The sequence below is a fragment of the Labeo rohita genome, chromosome 25, assembly GCF_022985175.1.
Source record: "Labeo rohita strain BAU-BD-2019 chromosome 25, IGBB_LRoh.1.0, whole genome shotgun sequence".
NCBI classification, from domain to species: domain Eukaryota; kingdom Metazoa; phylum Chordata; class Actinopteri; order Cypriniformes; family Cyprinidae; genus Labeo; species Labeo rohita.
In genome coordinates this window covers 22,278,879-22,303,100 of record NC_066893.1, presented here as the reverse complement: position 1 = coordinate 22,303,100, position 24,222 = coordinate 22,278,879, and the positions used below count along the sequence as shown (strand labels likewise).

The 24,222-nt window shown below is 36.9% G+C and overlaps 1 protein-coding gene across 2 annotated transcripts; it reads left to right on the top strand.

Annotated features, from left to right (window-relative positions):
• The first annotated feature begins 544 nt into the window (after window positions 1–544).
• On the top strand, window positions 545–23,314 carry dgkzb (diacylglycerol kinase, zeta b). 2 transcript variants are annotated; one of them, XM_051099194.1, is made up of 34 exons: window positions 545–834; window positions 2,516–3,503; window positions 6,234–6,342; window positions 6,519–6,614; window positions 6,784–6,861; window positions 6,945–7,001; window positions 7,076–7,144; window positions 7,223–7,294; window positions 7,735–7,851; window positions 8,127–8,198; window positions 8,283–8,378; window positions 8,461–8,543; window positions 8,622–8,682; window positions 8,981–9,094; window positions 9,336–9,476; window positions 9,639–9,717; window positions 9,835–9,890; window positions 9,978–10,040; window positions 10,144–10,217; window positions 10,555–10,666; window positions 10,751–10,944; window positions 12,542–12,642; window positions 12,788–12,867; window positions 13,890–13,959; window positions 14,163–14,203; window positions 14,294–14,484; window positions 16,747–16,854; window positions 17,186–17,254; window positions 17,352–17,383; window positions 18,690–18,739; window positions 18,835–18,955; window positions 19,032–19,068; window positions 19,194–19,293; window positions 21,735–23,314. In XM_051099194.1, exons 2-34 carry the CDS (start codon window positions 2,560–2,562, stop codon window positions 21,849–21,851), a joined length of 3,804 nt encoding a protein of 1,267 aa, XP_050955151.1. In that variant the 5' UTR covers window positions 545–834; window positions 2,516–2,559; the 3' UTR covers window positions 21,852–23,314. The 2 variants fall into 2 exon arrangements, with proteins under 2 accessions (XP_050955151.1, XP_050955149.1); XM_051099192.1 differs by having other exon boundaries at window positions 547–834; window positions 10,751–10,950.
• The last annotated feature ends 908 nt before the right edge of the window (window positions 23,315–24,222 follow it).

Here is a 24,222-nt window from a genome sequence, read left to right as displayed (position 1 = left end):
GCGCATTCACCCCTCACCCATGTTTTCTTGCGCTGATCCATAATGCAACAGCACGAGGGCCTTGAAATGGAAATGACACTCATTGTGCTTTTGGGGTGGAGTGGCATTGGCGTGTCGTCCTATTAGGGGATGTGAATAGACTCAAGGTGTCCTCACTAAAGCCATCATCTTTATGATTAGCTTTACAATGGTTAAAAAACCTACATGCTATTTAAACCTGATGCTGCTCTCATGGGTTAAACCACACAGATCATCTTCACAGCTGTGGGTGTTGCATGTCGCGGGTTGTTTTGCGCCAGAATTAGTGCTATGTCCTCTTTTTCTTAAGCAATATGCAGAACAGTCTGTTCAAAAGCAGAAGCAGCTTTGCACAATGTTCATGATGAGATAATTATCATAAAACCATTAATTGTTTGTTGCTATAAAGCACCTGGAACAGCAACATGATCTAGGAGTCTAGGAAGTTCAGACGCTTGTGCTCGTCTACGTCTTGCACAAACTCCCAGCGTTAAGCTGATAATTGGTCATTATTTTAAACCGGAGGCTTCGATGCACCCTGCATTCCCTCCTACCGGTTACCTCCTGCCTAGTCGATGGCTCTTTCCTCTGTGATGTGTGCTGCTGCTTCCCAGTGAGCTGTGTTGTTTGTGGGTGGATGTGGGGCTTCTCTTCCTGTAGGCTTGAGTTGTGTGTAGTTCATCACTGAGCTGTGTGTGTGTGTGTGTGTGTGCGCGTGTGGGGGGAGGCTGTCTCACCTGTTCATCTCTTGGACTTTCTCTGTCACTTCACTGTGAGGAGACGGTCAGGGAAGGAGACGGGAAGCTAAACTCTCAGGTCGTATAATGTATTTTTGTTGCTGTTGTTGGATTTTGACTAATAATTGGACAGAAATGCAGAGTTCAGGTTTAGAATGTAGTGTTTAGGAAGGTTTTGTGTGTGTTTGTGCTGTATGTGGACATTTAGCATTGAGTGTGGACCAGCTGTTGTTCTTATATTGAGTACTGTTGTTAATATTCATCTTTTTACATGCGTAAAGGTTTGTGTATTGTAAATCTGTTCAACTGTAGCAGACATAAACGTGCAGCTGAGTAGTTCAAATTCTTAATTATATAACATTATATATATATACATATGTAATTATATATTGCAACATATTTTGCAATATACTAATAAAAAAAATAATGGGAGATTATAAAGTCATTTTTTATTATGTTTAAATTATATTTAATATATAATCATTAATTATATTGCAACATTAATACACACTGCGATGTACAAATATAAAAAAAAAATTATTAATAATTTTTTTTATATAGGTCAGAATTACTTACAGCAGCCTAAGGCTGTGCTTTTTAATTAAATCTGTTGCAGAGTAAACAAACAGAACCACTAATCTTCATGTAATCAGCACCAAACAATCATGTGATATTATGGTCCATCTTTTTTATTGGCGTCTTCAATTTAGATGGAGCTAATCAAACTCGTACTCTGGGTTTAAGTGCGTATTTTGGTACTAAACGAACCCACTTCACTAATTACATACCACTGCTAGAAATGACCCTGACAGTAATTAGTCTTGGTTGAGTGTCACTTCCTCTGCCTGGAGAGTAAGAAGAGTTGTTTTTCTAGAGAGAAGTGTTTAGTGTGGAAGCAAATTATTTTTAGCGCAAACTGCATTGACTTTTTTATGGTAAACTAGTTTGTACTCCTACTATACAATACCATGTTTACTGTAAACAATGTAATATTATTATACCAAAATGCTTAGCACCAATAAGTATCATTCCTTACCCTAAGAGTCGTGTCTAGGTCATATCCGTCTCCAAATGAGATAGACTAGTTACGTTGCTATAATTAGTACAGGCAGTAACTACTGAAGGGTCAGAAGGCCCTTATAATCTGCCCTGGACATCCCCATGTGATAATCAGGACACTCATGAGCTGAGCAGAGCTTCATTTCCTTGAGTGCCTTTCACGTCATTATGACATGATGTCATCCCCCGTGGACTCACAATGCACCTTTGTAGTCAACAGGCTTTGCTAGTATTAACATGATTTGGAAGGCAAATTGTCCTGGCGTAAACCCCAGGAAAATCTGTGCTAGGACATGCAGAGTTAGCTTTCCACATTCATAACAATGTTAATGACAAGTACGAACTCATGTCATTTTTTCTAAAAGGACCGGCATACTGTATGTTGTGGAGGTTAGTCCCCATGAGGGTTTGTAACTTAGTTAACCAAAAGGACAAACTTGGTAGGCCAAATTCACCAGCTGCTAATCGTGCAATCTCAAACTAGTCTTTTTCAACAGAGTTGTGAAGTCTGTTGTTGATGATGATATTAGATAATTTGTGGGAAGCACTGGGATGTGTTGAGTCGAGCTAGATTATCTCCATTTTAAGGATTAGGTTTAAATCTTGGTCAATGTAGGTCAGTGTAACAAGCTTTTAGCAGTTTTAGAACTTAGTGCTAACATGGTTAATCTATGCTGACAGGCTACATTTTCAATCAACAGCCTCAGGGGAACTTTAGAAACAGAACTGTATTCTTCTAGCCACCATGGACATGTTTTTCCGACGGCATTTTAAGAGGAAGGAGGCAGGAGAAGCCATGCATGATGGCCACCTACCTGAACCATGTCGACACAGGAGGCCAAGCATTGCAGTGCCAGCCAGCCGTGCCCGTCGGCGCTCCAGCGTAGGCCTTCCGTCCACTGCGTTGACCCAGCGACGCCGATCAAGTGTCCAACTTCAGGCTTTACCTCGAATCACTTGTAGTCAACCGGTTCAGAAAAGCAGTGGTAGACGACGGTCCAGCACCACAACCCCGAAGGCCAATCCTCGCTTTGCTGTACGCCGGAAGAAAGTGGGCAAGCTCCGTAATATAGATACACACCTCCTAGGTCCATCCATGCTGCTGGCCAGCTTGATTCAGATGACGGAAGAGGAGGAAGATGATGAGGAGAGTCGAAGTCCGTTACCAGGGCAGGTGGAACTCAAGGGAGGTAGCACGAAGTTTAGGAGTCACACAGATGTGCTTCTCTCGGAAGGTGACAGCGACAGTGACAGCGAGGACTCCAGTGGCCACTCAGATGAGAGTCATCACTCGGGGCTGCACAAGGAGTGCCTAGAGGAGGCAGATTTGTCAGACTGGGAGATCAAAGAGTCCTCTGTCTTATGCCAGCAGGAGTGCCTTCCTCTGGCTGTGGTGGCAGAGCGTGTCCAGGCCCACCCGCTGATCCGAGTTCCCCGCTGCCTCAGGAGGAACTCGTCACATTACGGCCACGCGGAGTCGGGCCCGCACGTCCGCTACTGCCGCAGCAGCCAGAGGAGGCGTCGCAGACGGGTCTCCACCATCTCGAAAGCAGGAAGCCCCTGGCCAGGACGAGGTCTGCCACTTCCTAACCGAAGAAGCTCTACCTGCTACAGGGGACATGCGACTTTCAGTCCTCTCCTGGGAGCTTATTACGATCCCAGACTGGAGTCTTGGAGTGGATTCTTGTCGTATGTAAAACCTTTTCTGTTGTTAGGTCTAGTTTTCGTGCTGTGCTCACAAATTAGATGTGGGGTTTCATAAAATGCAAGAACAACAATACAAAGGCTGCGTCAGAAAGCTTAGGCAGCTGACTTGTTGGTCTATCAATCAAAAACTTGCAGGAAGCATTTACGCTCGAAGGTACCTCCCAACACTGATTGTAAACTGACTTCTGTAGACTCTTCTGTAGAATCTCAGTAGACAGAATGTATGTGACAATCATAGATGTGCACAATTCAGATGTGCACTGTTGCCTTCCAACCTCAGTACACTCTCAGAAAAAAGTACAAAGCTGTCACTGGGGCAGTACCCTAAGCTAAAAGGTGCATTATACCATAATTACACGTAAATGGTACATATTAGTACCTTAAAAAAACCATATCAGTACCTAAAGCTGGGGTGCCCAAACTCGGGCCTGGAGGGCCAGCGTCCTGCAGAGTTTAGCTCCAACTTGCCTCAACACACCTGCCGGGAAGTTTCAAGTATGCCTAGTAAGGGGCCGTTCACATATCGTGCCTAAAAACGCGTGGAAAATGCTAGGCGCGCCGATTTTTCCTCCTTTACAAAGCGCTCTGTAGCTTGCGCTCCCGTGGCGTCTGCTGTTGCTAAGCAACCATGACCTGCACTCTCAATGAAGACGTGGAAGTTTCATCAAAGGACAAACAGATTTCCAGCACTAAAAATCACTTGCTGTAGCCCTGCTACTAAATTGATTTAAAAATGTACAGCTATGATCAGTTGTTTCTCCATCCGGCTGCCGCGCGTCTACATTTGAAATAACGAACCTGAGCGCGCAAAAGACGCGATATATGAACGGCCCCTAAGAGATTGATTAGCTGGTTCAGGTTTGTTTAATAGGGGTTGGAGCTAAACTCTGCAGGACATTGGCCTTCCAGGAACGAGTTTGGGCACTCGTAGGTAGCATTTTCAGCTTTTGAATGCAGCCAAAGAAACTAATTATGACCTAGGCCAGGAGTAGACAAGTTCGGTCTTAGAGAGCCACTGCCTAACTTGCCGGCCCCTGACCTAGGCTTAGGTTTTGTAAATCTGGTCCTTGAGGGCCAGTGCCCTTTATAGTTTAGCATTTTCATCTTTCGAACACAGCTGAAGAAACTAATTATAACCTAGGCCAGGGGTAGGCAAGTTCGGTCCTAAAGAGCCACTGTCCTGCAGAGTTCTGCTCCAACCCTGAAAAAAAAACCTCACCTGGCTATAGCCTTAGTACTACAGAAGACATTAATTAGCTTGTTTTGGTGTGTTTGATTAGGGCTGGAGTTAAATCTGCAGAACAGCAGCTCTCTAGAACCAAACTTGCCTACCCCTGACCTAGGCCAAGGGTCCTTAAATCTGGTCCTTGAGGGCCAGTGCCCTTTAGAGCTTATCTTCAACCCTAATCAAAGACATCTGAGTAAGATAATCAAGGTCTTCAGAGTTACTAGAAAAATTACTGGTAGGCTGTGCCCCCTTTATGGCCGGATTTGATAAACCCTGATCAAGGCTTTGCCTAGGTGCATAATGAGAAGACAGTTTCTGGTTAAACTATTGCTAAAGTCGGTTTCTTTAGGCTTGTAACATTAAAGGTGCATTCACAATGACAGCAACTATATCATTGGATGTCAACATGTTGATGCATCACGTCATTGCACAACTGCATGAAGCTGACCTCTACTCAATCTTATTTTCGCACTCTTATTAAAGATGAATGTTTCCCTAAATGGGTTAGATTGTACTTGCAGTACATGTGAATCTCCGCTTATGAAGTCAGCACTTTTAAGTCGATATCTTCAGTAATTTCTTAAGCATTCAAACATTTAGATTGAATGTGAGAGCAGGCAGTTGCAATGCAGCTTTTCACTGCATTGACCTTCTCATTCTCCGTCCCGTGGATACGAGCTCCATGGCGCTCGCTCATTAGCGCAGCTGCTACCATAGCGAGGTAATGTGACTCATCAATGTTACTGATCACCCAGTGGGCTTCTCATCAACAGGTTGCTAAGCTTCACTGATTCACTCTGTAGGGATTAGGACACAAAGGTCAGGGTGAGCAAGGTTTTGATTACAAAAGGATTACAAAAACCCCCACCCAAAGCTAAAGGTAATATTTGCCTTTAAAATGCATTTCCTGTTTTCACAGAATAAACTTCATTGAAAACTTTCTTGTGTAGACATACTTACATCAGGGTTCCTGAAGAGGCCACATCTGTTTCTGCACTTGTCTGTTGGGTTAGCGTTTAGCATAAACATTAATGTACAGATAGCACGCTCAGATTTATAGATGTATATAAAATAAAGTTACATTTAAAGGGTGAATTTTTATTTTGTTTAGTATAAGTTCAGTGCTGCATCTTGCAAATTTTGGTGAGGTAAATATCATAGGCTCAACATTAGGTGTCCACAGTGTAATGTGGTAGTACAGAAGGCAAAAAAAACAGCAGAAAAACCTACAGAATTCCAAGCCATGCTCTGATTCTCTGTGTGGGTGGCTGGTGAAAATAGTCTTATTGACTGATATGGAATTAAACAGATGCAATTTACCAAGGCATTCCCGGTGGAAAGCTGTGTGAAATAAGATGCCATCCTTTCAGGGAAAAATGTTTCTAATTTTATTGCTTTTGATCAGTGTTCTAATTGACTTAGGATATGTCAGACACAGACAGTCTGTTTAGTCTGTTTAACGTAACTGTCATTGATTTTGACAGGAAAGCCATTGCCAAGGCTGGTGTGCAGGACAATGCTGCCCAATCCGGCGCCATAATACCCACCAAATGTGAACCAAACAAAGAGATCTGCAGCACCGTGGATTGGACTGTGAGTTACTCATTTTATATTTTAACAAACAAGTTAGCATTCCAGTGGCTAGCATTCCAGCGGTTAGCATTCTCTGTTTCGATGGCATTTGGTAGTAAACTCCCATCTCAACTTATTGACACAGTAATTAATCTTCTGAAACTTCTGTTAACTTACTGGTTAATTGTCCTCCACAGGAAAATGCGCAGTTTGGTCAACACGTGTGGTTTGAGACCAGTCCGTCTGGAGATTCCTGTTACGTTGGAGAGACATATTGCTTTGCAAAGTCACTGGTAAATGACCCATAGTTTTATTCTTAAAACAATCAACAGTAGTTTCTAGTAGTATGTCTCTATGTGTAAAAATCCCTGCAAGAGAGCTCCATCTACTGGTCAGATGTTATCCGCACAGATTCAGATGTATTACTAAGATGCTAATTGTTCTTTCATTTTGTTTTCTCAGCAAAAATCTCTTTCTCGCCACAAATGTGCATCCTGCAAAATAGCTGTTCACACTGTATGCATGGATCAGCTTGAGAAGGTTAGACGATTGTTGTAAAGCTGAATTTATAATGACGTATTGAACTTTTTATCTCAACAAATGAAATGTACTGTTCCCTTTAGATTAACTTTAGGTGTAAGCCATCATTTAAAGACCCAGGGATGAGAAATGTCAGAGAGGTGAGGCTTTTCGTCCCTTAAAATGAGCTTTATCATTTAGTTTTGTTGAACAACTAAGCTGATTTGTGTTTCAGACTCCAAACATGAGACATCACTGGGTCCATAGGAGACGGCAAGATGGAAAATGCCGGCAATGTGGAAAGGTCAGTGCAAGACTCATAAAATATGAAACGTGTAATCATCCAGAAAGTATTTATGGCCTAATTTCACTCTTTCCTCAGGGTTTCCAGCAGAAATTCTCCTTTCACAGTAAAGATATCGTGGCTATCAGCTGCTCATGGTGTAAGCAGGCAGTAAGTGATGAACATCTCTAAAATTAGTTTTTTTTTAAATGGTTGCCATTCAAAAGTTTGGATTCAGAAAATATATGTTTTTAAAATAAAGACTTTTTCTTTGTTTCACTCTACTTCAAAAAGCGGCGTCCTGGTTTTTACAAAACTATCAAAATATCAAATATTAATAATACAAATTGTTTCTTGAATTGCATATTAGAATAATTTCTTAATGTGACACTGTCACCCTCCATTATCAAACAGAAAACAGCTATTTCATTTTGTAATAATATTTCACACCCTTACTGTTTTTACTCTGTTTTGATCAAATAAATGATCAACTTCTTTCAAACCATTAAAAAATTGTCCTATCAAAAACTTTTGAGTGGTAGTGCCAATCAAAAATGTTGACGCAAGTATGATAAAATACACATCAATGCACTTTGCTGTGTGTCTTACAGTATCACAACAAGGTGACCTGCTTCATGCTGCAGAAAATCGATGAGACGTGTTCCCTCGGAGCTCACGCTGCTGTGATCATCCCTCCAACCTGGATCATCAGAGTCCGCAGACAGCAGGTACCATCTGACCTGAAAAAGCAGGGTTTATATTATTATATTTACTGTATTTGTTTTTATCAAACAGACATCGAAAAATCAGCCTAAAAGCTTTGAATGTTATATATGTGTATCTTCCAAATAAACTTCTAAAGTATGCATCACCTGACAAAGACATCTATGTGTGGACATAGTAAAAAGAGGTCATCTACATTGATGAGCTCAAAAGTAAACACTATAATAAGTATGTCTATAAAAATGCCTATAAACCTGTATAAACCCTCTCTATTACACAGGCATCATTGAAAAGCAGTAAAAGAAAGAAGAAAACATCTCTGAAGGCCAAACCCTGCAAGAAAACCACAGAGGTAGCAAACACCGCTAAACCTTTGAACTTCTGCAAAAAAAGTGCTTCCATATAAGACCAGATTTCAATATTTAATTCTCTTCAGGATGGCAAATGGAAGCATTTTGTCGTAAGACCAATTCCTTCTCAGCTCATGAAGCCTCTGCTGGTGTTTGTCAATCCGAAGAGTGGCGGAAACCAGGTCAGAACCGACACTTAAAGCTCCTAGTGCATTGAAACGTTATTTTGCAGCTGTAATAGCACTTTTTTTTTTTTCTATAAAGGGAACGAAAATCATCCGCTCTTTCATGTGGTACCTGAACCCTCGGCAAGTGTTCGACCTCACTCAGGGAGGCCCGAGAGAGGGGTAAGAGGTGACAGATCATACTTTCTTTCTTCCTTCATTCTGAGCATGTTCTATACACTTTCTCTTCCTCTTTTTAAGGTTAGAAATGTACAGCAAAGTGCACAACCTGCGTATCCTCGTTTGTGGTGGAGATGGAACGGTTAGTCAAATATCTGTGCCCTTATCTAAAAACAGATGGTGGGTAATATCATTTCTGCTCATACTGTTTCAGTATGTGCACATTATGCAAATTTTTCAACAATGCAATGTGCTTGACATGCTCAACAGGTACTCAGAACTGATTCGACTCAATGTGAAATTTAAATGCATTAGGCATCACACCCTGACTGATCCAAGCCAATATTTTATATATTGCCTAGATCGATTTATCTGTTGAATTTAAATTAATATCAGCATCCTGACCCCTGACCACATGTTTATATGCTCTGTTTGGACAGGTTGGTTGGATTCTCTCAGTGCTGGATGAGCTCCAGTTGAACCCTCAACCCGCTGTGGCCGTGCTTCCCCTCGGGACAGGAAATGACCTGGCCAGGACTCTCAACTGGGGCGGGGTATGAACCTGAAAACTCCTGGTTGAAATGTTCTAATAAACGTACTGGCCTCCTGTATTTTAATATAACCACAAGTTTTGTTTTACAGCACTTTTGCTGTGCAAAAGTGGTTTGTGGTTTAAACACATGTAATTTTTATACCTGGCAATCCTGATACATTCTTAAAATTGAAGAACAAGAGAAAATAGCCCCAATATCTCTTAGGTTTCTCATTGTTTTCTGTGTATTTGTGGACTTCCAGGGCTATACAGATGAACCGGTTTCCAAGATCTTGTCCCATGTAGAAGACGGCAACATCGTCCAGCTGGACCGATGGAACCTGAGCGTGGAACCCAATTTAGAAGCCAGCGAAGAGGAGAGAGATGAACATCAGACGGACAAGGTCAGCTGACACCAGTAGAGGGTGCTATACTTTAGCAGAAGAACACCATCCTTCTTGCTTCACAAGTCAAGCATGAATGAGGGTGTAAAGAGTTTTTTTTAACTCTTTTGTGTTGAAATGAATGGTAACGGGGAGCTAATGTCTTCTCCATGTCTATTTCAGCTTCCCATTGACGTCTTTAACAATTACTTCAGCCTCGGATTTGACGCACATGTGACCTTGGAGTTTCATGAATCCCGAGGTGCGCTCACTCACTCGTGTAATTTGAATTTGGCTTATGAAATGAAAGTTTGCATACTGTAAAATCTGTGGTTTGTGAAAGGATTCAAATTTATAAGACATTGTTTTGTTTCCTCAGAGGCTAAACCAGAACGGTTCAACAGTCGACTTCGCAATAAGATGTTTTATGCAGGGGTGAGTGTGTCTGTCCAATAAAGTCATGTAGATAGTTTAGTGTATTCCTTGTAACGTATGTGCTCAAATGCATGTGCTCCTCTGCAGACAGCTTTTTCAGACTTCCTCATGGGCAGCTCCAAAGATCTGTCCAAACATATCAGGGTTGTGGTAGGTTGAGTTGTATACACTTTTTATATAATATGACCCAAGGTATTTGAAACTGAAAATATAGCAGCGTTCCCTTGTATGCTTTTTCTTATTTCCTGTGCAGTGTGATGGTACGGATCTAACTAGTAAAGTGCAGGATATGAAATTGCAGTGCCTCCTGTTCCTCAACATCCCCAGGTAAACTGACCTGAAACAGAACTGTGCAAAACAGATGTTTTATGTAACTACTGTATGAGAGAACCTGTAAACATCCTTGTAGTAATTTATGCACTATTTGATATAGATCCTCTTTATTTTGGTATACTGAAATACAAAAAATGAAACTTCATCTGAGTGTCATCAAATTTCATGTCATCAGACCAGGAAACTTGGACCGAAATCCTCATTATAAAAAGAGATTTGATGTTCCAAATTATGTTTACTCCAGGATGAAGTATAATCTAGACATGAGAAAGTAGTCTAGAGTTCATTAAAATGAGATTATCCTGACTGAGCTGGGCATTATGTTCTGTAGATATTGCGCTGGTACGATGCCATGGGGGAACCCAAGTGAGCACAATGACTTTGGGCCACAGAAACATGACGACGGGCTCATTGAGGTCATTGGCTTCACCATGACCTCTCTGGTGAGTTTTGGCTATGGTTCTTTACTGGATTTGTTCTACATTTATCCTTGAATCCATCCAAATGTTGCTGCTCTGTTTCTACAGGCAACGCTGCAGGTTGGAGGGCATGGTGAGAGGCTTCATCAATGTCAGGAGGTGACCCTGACCACCTTTAAGCCCATTCCTGTGCAGGTGGATGGGGAACCTTGTAGACTGGCTCCATCTGTCATACGCATCACCCTCAGGAATCAGGCCAACATGCTGCAGAAGACCAAGAGAAGAATCTCTCTACCACAACTGTATGAGTCAGTACTGACTATCTATCTATCTACTCATCCGTGTCTGTCTGTCCATCCATCCACCCATCCATCTGCCTGTCTCTCTGTCATCTATCTATTTATCTGCTTGTCTGTCCATCCGCTCACTCACTCATGTAATTTGAATTTGGCTTATGAAATGAAAGTTTGAAAGAAATAATGCCCATCCATCCTTCTGTCTGTCTCTCTGTCACCTATCTATTCATCCGTCCTTCTATCTGTCTGTTTATTAATCTGTCTGTCCATCCATCCATCTATCTGTGTCTATCCGTCCATCCATCTTTCTGTCGTATGTCTGTGCTATCCATGTTTCTGTCCATCCATCCCTTTCTCTAACTGTGCCTGTCCATCCATCTTTCTATCTGTCTGTCTCTCTGTCATCTATTAATCCATCAGTTTGTCCATCCATCCATCCGTCCATCTATATAACTATTCATCCATCTGTGCATTCATCTATCTATCTTTCTGTCGTCCATCCACCCATCCATCTGCCTGTCTCTCTGTCATCTATCTATTTATCTGCTTGTCTGTCCATCCGCTCACTCACTCATGTAATTTGAATTTGGCTTATGAAATGAAAGTTTGAAAGAAATAATGTCCATCCATCCTTTTGTCTGTCTCTCTGTCACCTATCTATTCATCCGTCCTTCTATCTGTCTGTCCATCCATCCATCTATCTGTGTCTATCCGTCCATCCATCTTTCTGTCGTATGTCTGTGCTATCCATGTTTCTGTCCATCCATCCCTTTCTCTAACTGTGCCTGTCCATCCATCTTTCTATCTGTCTGTCTCTCTGTCATCTATTAATCCATCAGTTTGTCCATCCATCCATCCGTCCATCTATATAACTATTCATCCATCTGTGCGTTCATCTATCTATCTTTCTGTCGTCCATCCATCCATCTCTCTGTCCATCCATCTATCTGTGTCTATCTGTCCATCCATCCATCTTTCTGTCATATGTCTGTCCTATCCATCTTTCTGTCCATCCATCCATCTATCTGTCCATCCATCCCTCTGTCTGTCTGTCTCTCTGTCATCTATCTATTAATCCATCAGTTTGTCCATCCATCCATCCGTCCATCTATATAACTATTCATCCATCTGTGCGTTCATCTATCTATCTTTCTGTCGTCCATCAATCCATCTCTCTGTCTGTCCATCCATCCATCTTTCTGTCATATGTCTGTCCTATCCATCTTTCTGTCCATCCATCCATCTATCTGTCCATCCATCCCTCTGTCTGTCTGTCTCTCTGTCATCTATCTATTAATCCATCAGTTTGTCCACCCGTCTATCCATCCGTCCATCTATCTGTCTAACTATTCATCCATCTGTGCGTCCATCCATCTTCTCTTTCTTCTCTGTCCATGTATCTCTTCATCCATGTCTGGCAGTCCATCCATCCTTCTAGCTGTCTGTCTCTCTGTCATCTATCCATCTATTTATCTGTCTTTCCTTCCATACATCTGTCCATCTAACTATTCTTTCCATCCATCTGTCTATCCATCCGTCTATCCATCTATCTATATTGTATTCGATCCTGCAATTTGACTGTTTTTTCTTCTTGTGGATGTAGTCAGCAGCCCATCACAGAGAAAGTTCAGATCAAGGTGAACCGTATCAGCATGCGTGATTATGAAGCTCTTCATTATGATAAGGAGCAGCTCAGAGAGGCCTGTGAGTATCTCTTCTCCTCGTCCTCTCTCTTTTTCACAGTTCTGAGAACCTACTCATGCACTCCCGGAAAAGCTTCAGCTTTTCAAACATGACTTGATTTCAACCGATCCTAACCTGTGTTTTCTCTTTTCTTTCGCCTTCTCAGCGATTCCTATGGGGATAATTACAGTTCCCGGGAACAGCGATTTGGAGACGTGTCGGCTGCATATCGAGAAGCTACATGAGGTGCTTTTCAGCTTGTTGAATGCTGGTTAGAAATTGGCCTGCTGGCACATTTGGCTACAACCTCCTTTCTCGTTTGCAAAGGTTAAGGGGAGAATAAGTCTGACTTAAAGTCATGAAATGAAAATTGACACATTATCTTCTTAAAGGGATAGTTCACCCCAAAATGAAAATTCTGTCATTCATTACTCACCCTCTTGCTGTTCCAAACCCGTAAGACCTTTGTTCATCTTCGTTCATATTTTTGATGAAATCCGAGATTTGTGACCCTGCATAGACAGCAACACAACGGACACGTTCACTACCAAGAAAGGTAGTAGGGAGATCGATAAAATAGACCATGTGACATCAGTGGTTCAACCGCAGTTTTATGAAGTTTTAATGAATGGTCTTATTGTGAACAACTGTGCATGTTATTCCTAAAAAGGTTTGTAATAATTTTTCATAACTTTGTAATAATTCATCAAAATACCTCTACAACAACTTTCCATTTCCATTGATATCATTAAGTCAATTATTTTCACTTCTGCCCATTTGGCATTAAACACCCTTTTCAATGACCCAAATAATTTCTAATAGATAAAATCCTGTCATATAGTTTTTTTTTGTTTTGTTTTAGTCAAATAGCTTTAGTAAAATGGGTTGCAATCGTGACTTTTACTAAGTCATTCTTGGCCAAGTATGCCAGGACTGCTACGTTAATGCTACTTCTTTGAAAGAAAAGAAATTTTTCATGTAATTTAGCTCAAAATCAGTTTCCTGCAGTGACATTAACACGCCTCTGAAACACAAATGATGTGTTTTACTTTTAAAAATCACTTTCCACTATAATTACCACTATTCATGCCAAACATGTGATATTGAGCATGTGACAGCCATTGCACGTTGACTTCCTGTTCAATTACAGTCAGAAAAACACATTGTGACTAATTGAACTCACACAGTGAGGCCGTTTTGGACAGGAGCCATTTTTCACTTGCACTTTCTCAGTGTATTTTTTCCTCTCTGTCTCTCCCTCTCTTTAGGAGGGGGATGGTGTGAATACAGACACACTGCACATGCCAAAGCTTTCACCAAAATGGTGCTTCCTGGACTGTAAGTAGAGCATTTCAAGTTTATTTTGAAAAAATAACATAGAATTTTGTCTAAAACAATAGTGTTGTAATTATATATACGCAGCTTAGGATTTCTGTTGAATCATTTTTGTAAGATTCATCACTCTTGACATTTTCTAAACTTTCAAGCGTGATGTTTGCAAACCCCATAATCACATTTTTCCATCTTTGGATTGTTTATAGCTACTACAGCAGACCGTTTCTACAGAATAGACCGCGGTCAGGTACCTACAAAAGGAAACTTTGATATTTTACATCTGTGTTACACTGTCACACTGTGCCGTTTTACCCTACAGCATTGCATATCTCTGCAGGAGCATCTAAACTATGTGACGGAGATCTCTCAGGATGAGCTTTTCATCTTGGACCCGGAGCTGGTCACCAAGGAGACGGTGGGCACGTCGCCCGGAATGCCGGGGGCGATGGAAACTGTGGGGGGATGTTCCAACAGCACAGACCAGTTTGCTTTTCCTGCCTGCTCTGCCGGGCCTTCTCCACTGTGCAGGTAGATTGAAACGAGTCACTTCAGATGACAAAATGTGCGGTTAATCTGTATCAACTCATGTTGTTAGGGCTGCGAACAGCTTTTGCACAGCCTCAAGGTGCAATTTTATGTCACTTTTTTACTTTGGCAGATCATTTTAACACCACTGACTGGCAGAGTACGTGCGTAGGCAGGTTTAGCTTCATGCCTGTGGGTATGAAATTTCTAAGAATGTCCCCAGAAAAACAGCAAACGTGCACAAAACCCTCAAAGATGAACTAAAAAAAAATGTCTTAATTATATTCATTTCTTGTCAATTTTGCCAAAAAGAGATGTAGGCTTATGATGCACTTGCAAAAAAGTACCAGGAAGTACCATGATAATATTATGATATTGTATATATATATTGTATTTTCGGACTTGGAAAAAGTGTGGTATATGAATATACTAATGATATTACCATCAGATGCCATTACTATGGTCCTATAACAGTACTTTTTTGTAAATGCAGTAAGTCTCCAACGATAATATACAGTCTTATAATATATAGTAGGGCCTAAAGATGTCTGAAACCACAAAAAATCTTCTTTTTGGATTAATTTCTAAATTAGTAAATGTCATTACAAAAAATTAATAAATTTAATTAGAAATTATTTTAACAAACATAGTATTTTGTATTAAAAATAAATTAAATTATTATTAATACAATAAAGTTATAAATATACATTTATAGTAAAATTAAAAGTTAATAATTTATTAAATATATTTATTAAAATATATTATTATATCTATTTTTACATGTATTTTGTATATAAAATATATTAGCATAATTTAAGTAAAAGTTTAACTGGTATTATATATCTTTTATATTATTTTATATTATAATATATTTTAGATTATATTTTCAATGTGTTCTTATTTTATACAATAAACTATTCTAAATATTGACATTAACAATTATAATATTTTGTTTTAAATTCTTTAAATTATTTACATATAACATATTAAATCTATTTTTTGTTACATTAAGCATTTTGTATATAAAATATTTTGAGTAAATGTTGAACTGGCATTGTATATCTTTTATATTCTTTACATAATAATTTACTTAAATTTTAAATGTGTTCTTATTAATACAATAAACTATTATAAATATTCAAATAAATAATTATAATACTTTGTTTTAAATTATTTAAATATAATATAAAATAAAATATTTTATTATATCTTTTTTTTTTACGTTATGCATTTTGTGTGTGTGTATATATACATTTGTTATTATTAATACTATTATAATGTACTATTATAATTATACAAATAAATAATTATAGTACATTGTTTTAAATTATTTAAATATTACAATTTATTTATTAGGTTTGTTTTATAAGATGTATTTTATAAGTACAATATTATTAATATGTAACTATTTATTGATAACATTTAAACGTTAAAAATAATACAATAAAATATAAATACAAAAATAAAACAATTAATATTAATGGTAATTTTTTTTATATTTTGTTTTATATTACTATACCTATTTTATATGATGTATTTTATATGCAAGTAAATACATACATGCATATAAATAATATCAAATTACAATACATATAGCATAACAATTAAAGTTAAAGTTGAGCTGGCATTATATATCTTTTATATTATTTTATATTATAATATATTTTAGATTTTAGCTTTAAGATTATATTTTAAGTTTAACTGCCATGAATTTCAGAACGTTTTAGTACATGGTATGTGCCAAATACATACATATATAGAGAAGCTTGTGTAAATGTGTAAAACTAGACAGAACCAAATGCGTTCCTTCCTGTTTGGAAATAAAATAGACAGTTGCTCTTCAGCTCTAGTCTGTTCCCTCAGGGGAAGTCTTTTAGTCTGTGTATTTGCGTGCACGTCTGATGGTGAGATAGACAGAGTGAGAGACAGCAACATTTTTGTGCCAAAATCTTCTGTGAGCGAGTACAAATCTGTGTGTTCCTCAAATGTGAGTCCATCCAGGACAGGACAGTCCCTCATAAAGGCCCCTGCTATTAAAGACTCATTTATCCATGTTTACATTCACCCTCCCCCTGCCTGACGCACAGCGAAACGCTGAAAAAACACATCCCATCTGTCAGACCTCATTGTACCAGTTGTTCTGTTACAGTAAATTATACACATCTCACAAACAATGAGCTTCCCCGCCCCCCCACAGCATGTAAACACATCCACACCGGGTCATCGTCCTCTCTGTTGTCTGTCCATCCCATCATGCTCTCGCAGGGCTGACCAGACGCATGCTGAAGGCCAAACGGAAAGCGCAAACACGGATAATGACACGCATGTGCAAACTAGCGATCCAGGAACTCCCACAAAGCCAGGCTTGTGCAGGTACATCTCAAATTGAGCGCTTGGTGGACCTTTATGTCCAAAGCTTTGATTGTTTCCATGACAACATGATTATGCCTTGTACTTTTCAAAGCAAACATCATTACTAAGCTAAAACAGTTATCCATCCCATGATTCCATGTTTTTAATTAGGGCTCTGTAATGCCCATCTGCAACAAAAGTACACTACAATGGCAAGATAATACCATGGTACTTTAAACTATACCATTGCACCATGTCATTTTTTTTAGTTAGTGAGAGGGGCAGAAGATATCCATTTTCAAATGAATATCTTACATAAGCTTGTCTTTGTCCAATGTCTTTCATCTTAAAGGAGGGGAGCAAAAATTATAAATTTGAATCGTTCAAACACACATGATGAGGACTCAGGGAATGTGCCAAGGTACATACAATATTTAATAATCATGCTGGTGAGACACACAGATGTCGTTGGATTTGATTATGAATAGTGGTATTAATATTTTATTTTAATTTCACAGGTTAGATTCAGGCTGGAATGACAGTGACCAAGGTACATATATATATTTCTTTTTTATTGTTATATTTATTGTATTATTTGTTTGTTTCATACAATAAACTATTGTAAAATTAATATTATTTATATAATAAAATAATGTAATTATATCTAATATTATTCATTAGTAAAAAATATATCTTTAAAATATATTACAAATTATTATATATAGCAATTTAGTATGAGCAAATAAATGCTCATATATATATATATATATATATATATATATATATATATGTATAATTGTATTAAGCAATTTATAGTTTTTTAGTTTATTAAACGTATTATTAATAAAACAAACAATTTTAAATATATTATTATTATTATTATACATAATATAACTTAATAAAATATATTATCACATATTCATTTTAATTTATTAAAAATGCACTATTACTAAAAACAACTATTGTAAATATACAATTATTATTATAGTTTTATATAATATAATTTAATAAAATATATTATTACATATTATATATATATATAAAATTCTATTAAGAAATTAATACTTTTTAATTTATTAAACATATTAATAAAACTATTGTAGATATACAATTATTATTACTTTATATAATTTAATCAAATATATTATCACATATTCATGTGTATGTATGTATGTATGTATGTTATATATATATATATATATATATATATATATATATATTGCATTAAGCAATAATTGATCAGTAATAATTTATAAAAATGTAATTTATAAAAAAAAATATAATTTATAAAAATGTATCATTTAATAAATTATGGTTATAATATAATTTAATAAAATATATTATCACATATTCACATATATTGTTTTACTAAGAAATTAATACTTTTTATATATTTATTAAACGCGTTATTAATTAAACTATTATAAATATACAATATTATTTTATATAATTTAATAAAATACATTATCACATATTCATCTGTATATATATATATATATATATATATATATATATAGAATTGCATTAAGAAATTATTTTTTTACATTTATTAAACATATTACTAATAAAACTATTATATACAATTATTATTATTATTTTATATAACTTAATAAAATGTATTATCAAATTTGAACATGTATGTATATCTATATATAAAACTGTATTAAGCATTTTTTTTATTTCTTAAAAATATATTATTAATAAAACAAAATATTATAAATATACAATTATTATTATTATTATTTTATATAATATAATTTTATAAAATATATCATCAAATATTCATGCATTTTCTATAATTACCTAGACCAATTTGGTACAATAAAAGCACTCATATTTCATTCACTGTCTTTCAGAATCAATCAGTTTGCTCTTTGATGCTGTGAAGTCTGGCAACATGGAAAAGGTATTCATAAAATAACCTATTCCAGCAACATCACACATTAACACTCTGCAATACCAAACCGCATAGACTTATTCTTTGGTCATTTATGTTCTCAGCTGGTTCAGATACATAAAGAAGGAGCGAACCTGTTGGTCCAGGACCGTTTTGGCTGCACCCTCCTCCACCATGCGGTTGTTATAGGCAGTAAAGACATTGTGAAGTATATCATTGATAACGGTGAGTCGGTTAGACTTTTTTGATTTTTGACTTGCGTCTCATTTCTAAATGATCTTTCACTGTTTTTGGTGAACAGCTCCGGCCTGCATCCTGGATGTGACGGAAAAATCAACGTAAGTAGTGCTGGCGCCACTACGGCATCTTTTACTTATTTAATTTGCAGTGAAAGGGAGAAAAGAACTATCTTTGATAGACAAATCATAATAGTTAGGAGGTGTTTCTCTATGTTTTCATTCAGAGGGGAGACGGCCCTACATAAGGCAGCTTCGTTGTGCCAGAGAACAATCTGCTGTTATCTGGTGGAGGCCGGAGCATCCCTCATGAAAACAGATCTACAGGTGAGATTCACATGGACCTCATACCTGTACTTTATTTCTTAACATTTCCTTAGATGATTTTTAAACACTTAAAGTAGTCATTATGTGTGTGTTTTTTTTTTTTTTTTAAGTATTTCAATATGTTCATTGAGGTTTACTTATCCACCTTACTTTTCCCGTAAGAGCGGTTGCGGCCATTTGTACATTTTATTTGTGAGACTTCTGGTGTCATCCCCTTTCAGTTATTTTTAGCTGTATAAAACAGCTTGTTTTGCTACTTGATACCACAAACCAGCATGCACTGCCATATTATTTTAATATATTATCTTAATTGTGAACACAGTGGTTTGTAGTGCAGTTTTACCATTTACTGCTGTTAGTTATTCGCACATTCACAGAAAACGGCTTATTTCCGTGTTGAAAAAATGAGGTGGATAATATTGATAAATTATTTTGATGAAAAATGATTTTCAACCTTTCATTGTCATTGCATATAGAGGGTTTGCACTTACGTTACGGTTTAGTCAGTCACCCGGATGCGCAGCCATATTGGAAACATGGTTAATGTACTACTGAATACGCTGTTCTGCTTATTTATGCTATCTAAACCATTGAAAAAACATGTGGAAGCTGGTAAATCATATAGAGAAGGACTTAGTAAGCAGGAAAGGGCGAAATATTTTGACAAACTAAAGTTGGTAAAGATACGTAGGAGCAGTATCAATTATGATTTTAAGTTTTATTTTTATGAATTCAACGTATTTTCTCTTGTGGACTACAAGTAAATGTGTTTAATGTGAAATATCTCATTCAGGCAGGTCAGTACTAAATAAAAAAATAAAATAAAAAAATAAATAAAATTATGATATTAAGTTAATATTTCACCTACCTGACTGGAAATGTAAGAACAAACACGAATGTTGTCAAGATTCTTGCCCTGGACTTCCTGGTTCAGTTTGGCCAACCACAAATGCCTTCTGTTCCTCAGACAGTTTTTTTGCACGCACTCTTCTCCTTAATTTGTTATAACTTTTGCCAGTCTATATACTCTAAATGTTATTTCTTGTCTGACTGATTAGCACAGCCCAAAACATGATAATAATTGACCATTTTCAGCAGCAATAATCAGCTAAATTTGCGAATTCTGTTCCTTTCGGTATCACTGCCCCTTGCATTTAAGTGTTTTGAAACAGTATCCATACCCACTAAACATTGTCGGATAGACGTGCAGATCATGTCTATATTGGGTCCGTCGGTCAGGGTCACGTCACTACGACGTCCAATGTTTAGTGGGTATAAAACATAATTTGTAGACAAAGCATTATGAAATTGTTTACTTACGTTTGCGATGCAGTTGTTGTCAGAAGCAGTACAGTTGGCTATTTCCTCTTTCAACCAAAGTTTCTCGAACTCTCCATTAAACTGTCCCTCATTTACAAAACAATACACAGTCAAATGCTCCGAATAAGCATATAACCGTAATCCTCCGACGCGAGCCGAGACGCAATTAAAATAAACCATTTACTTGTTTCTGACTGTGAGGATTTTTTGAAATCTGTACAGACGACGAAAACTACCTCAAAAGCGTCAAAGCGAACTTCCATTTATTCCTCTATTTGTTGCTGTCAGCAGTACTTCAGGAACACTGTAGAAAGTGTCCGTTATTATTATAATGAGTTCCGTTTGCTTTTGACGCGACGCGAAGCTTGCATCCGGTGTAAACAGAAGTCAGCTAAACGCCTGAATGACAGTGGGCGGAGCTTATGATACAATACTGTATAACTATTGGTCGATGTGTTGCTCTGGAGGCGGTCATATGCAAATATACATGACCATGTGACCTCACATGAGCCGTAATATTCAAAACGAGCCGTTTTTTGAAAGTTGGTCAAATAATTTATTATTATACGAATATATTATTGTGTGTAAGTTATTTATTTTTAATTATATCAGCATGTGTATAAATAAAAGGTGGCAAAAACAATGGGGAAAAAATTAATAAATAAATAAATAAACAATACATGGCTGTAAATGTGCCAGAATTAGCCAAAAGGGCTATTTTTCTTTTGCAGACCCATGACAGAATGTTAAAAAGTCACCCTAAAAACAAAAACAGAGCATCTTACACCCACATACATATACACACATACAAAGAAGGAATAAAAAGTGTATCAAATAAGAAAAATGTCTTACATTATCATAATTTTGTTTATTTGTTTTATCTGTAACTGCAAAAACGTCATTATATTATAGTAGATCCTATGTATTTCTATGTGTATAAATAAAAGGTGGCAACAACTGCATTAAATAAGAGACATATATTTGACTATAACTGCAAAACTATTCCGTAATTATTTTTTCCAGCAAGCAATGATATAAATAAAAAGTCGCAAAAATAAAAAAATCTCATTGATACAAATTTAATAAATAAATAAATAAATTATCTTTCTGTCATTCTGCAGGGTGAAACTCCTAAGATGTATGCAGAAAGAGCTCGAGACATGGAGTTGGCCGGATACTTGGAAAACCGACAACACCACCAGATGATCCAGAGGGAGGACCATGAAACGGCTGTGTGACCGGCCTCCGGAACCATCTTTTCCGTCCGCCACCAAACCACAGAGTCTTATCTGCTCTCTCCCGTGGCTGGTTTATCCGGTGCGGCCACACGTTAGCAATGCTATGAGGCAGCATGTGTGCGGAAATTAGTTTTGTTGCTCTGTATTGATTGTAATGCCAAAAAGACAGTGTTTGTGTCACGTTTCAGAATGCATGAGTTTGCTACGTCACGTCCAGCTTTCAGGGCCGCACGAAACCTTAGTTCCTTAAGACACAATTGTGCAAAATTTGGGGAATTTCAGGGCTGAAATACCATGTATGAAAGTGGCTTTTACTAAACTACTATAAAGAAAACCAGACAAACCTCAAGAGAGATTTAACAGGAGAGGTTTCTGCTGCTTCTGATTACATTTACTTAATATTAATGTTTGAATTTAAACATTCTGATTGCATATCTAAACTTTTTAAAAGGAAACTTCCTTTAGCTTGGCTTCCACTTCACGTGTTTGCTCTGATTCGAGATAAACGACTTTGTTTTCATAGCCTCCTGCGATTAAGAATGCTTCCTCAGCTGTTGCTTATGGCCACATTCTCTCTTTGTGGTAAACGCTTGAAATTCCTAAAAACATTCCATTAATTACTACCTTAGCATTAAATCAATCTCTATATACCATATGTTATAAATCGTAATCATTAGTCAATAGATTTGCCTTTGGTTATTTTATGACCATAAATGTTCGCCTAAATGAATGAAGTTTCTTTCAGGAATGGGATCGTATCTCCTAGCATAGTTTGCTTCCACTGACTGCTATACTTTTTAATAAAAAATTGATCTCACCAGTGTGATTTTAGGTTCTTTACAGAATTTATGAAGTCATGCAGCAACTTGAACTTGTTAGTTTTGGTTTCCGGCCAAATTGAGCATGTTAAGTACACGGAAAATTCTTCTGGTAGAGTTTTTAGATAATAAATCATTCTCAGTGACAAATGGCTGGGTAACAGAGTTACCCATATATTTACATATATTTATATCAGTGTCTGCGGTACAAATTCTTGTATATTCAACCGGGTCACTTTATGTATGTGTACAATTGACTAAATGCTTGAATAATAAAAGAGACAGGAAAGCTGGTCTTTTTTACAAAGCAGCCATTTGACAACGCCGTGTTGTCAGCATTGCCATAGTGTGTTTGTGGTGAGATGTCATTATTATGATAGAATATGTATTTTGTCAGTGCTTTGTATGAGTTGCTATGCAATTCCAAATAGAAGATACATGTATATAATCCGTCAAACATTTTAAAAATGTGTGAACAATCTGTTCTGATATAAAGGTCTTTCATTTGTATGTGATATGAACTTAGATAATGCTTTATTTATAAGAGTAGATAAGATTTTTGTTAGAGGAAGAGTCATATATTTGTTCTTGGGGTTGGATTGTTACTGTCTACTTGGGAAAAATAAATAAAGACTTTAAAAGCAACTTTGTATTATTGTAGTTTTTACTGAGTGTACTTTTATTATATTCATGTTCAATTGACTGAGAATACTGACATATTAAGTCTCACTGCATTAGTGAATACGTCATCAGCATTACTCCCTCATTCTCTTATTGCACCGCAGCGGCGTCTTTTCAGGGTTTGGAGCGCCGGGTGGTAAAGTGTGTATAATGTTGAACTCTGCCTCTCCCTAGGAGGTCTTCATGTCTGAATGAGTTACCGGCAATGATGGATGTGTTGACATTTGTGACTCATTTATCATTTTAGAGATAAGGTTATTGTTTTCTCCCTCCTTCAGCTCCATTTCTGGAGAAGGGAAAGGACTCGAATGTTTTTCTAAATCGGTTTAACCTCAGCTCAACCCTGGATTATTTTAAATTGGGTCGATAGTATGTTAAGATAAAGAAGCATTTAACACAAACTCATCTGAACAGAGAACTATTGGTGAAATCATAAAATGTAATAAACAGATAGACTGGTTTATTTATAGCACATTTCAATGGTAATTTAAAGCGCTTAAAAAACATGCAAGGACAGAATAGAAAAATAAAATAATGAAAAAAAGGAAAACAGAAAATAACAATGGTGATTCAAAGTGTTTTAGATATTCTAAAGAGTCAGGGTCACAAAAAATAATAATAATAAAAAAAATAAAATAAACATGAGAGGAAACCACCAAGCATAAGTTAATAAATAAACTGTGAGTATTATATTTTATAAATAAATACACTGAAAAAAAGAAATGCCTTTACATTACCTTACATCATCATAATAATTTATTTGTTGTACAAATATAATGTGACAAAAATAAGAAACATTGTTATAAGCTATATTGTTTATTTACCAGCATGCATGTGTATAAAGTGTGTTATAAATAAATAAATACTGAAAA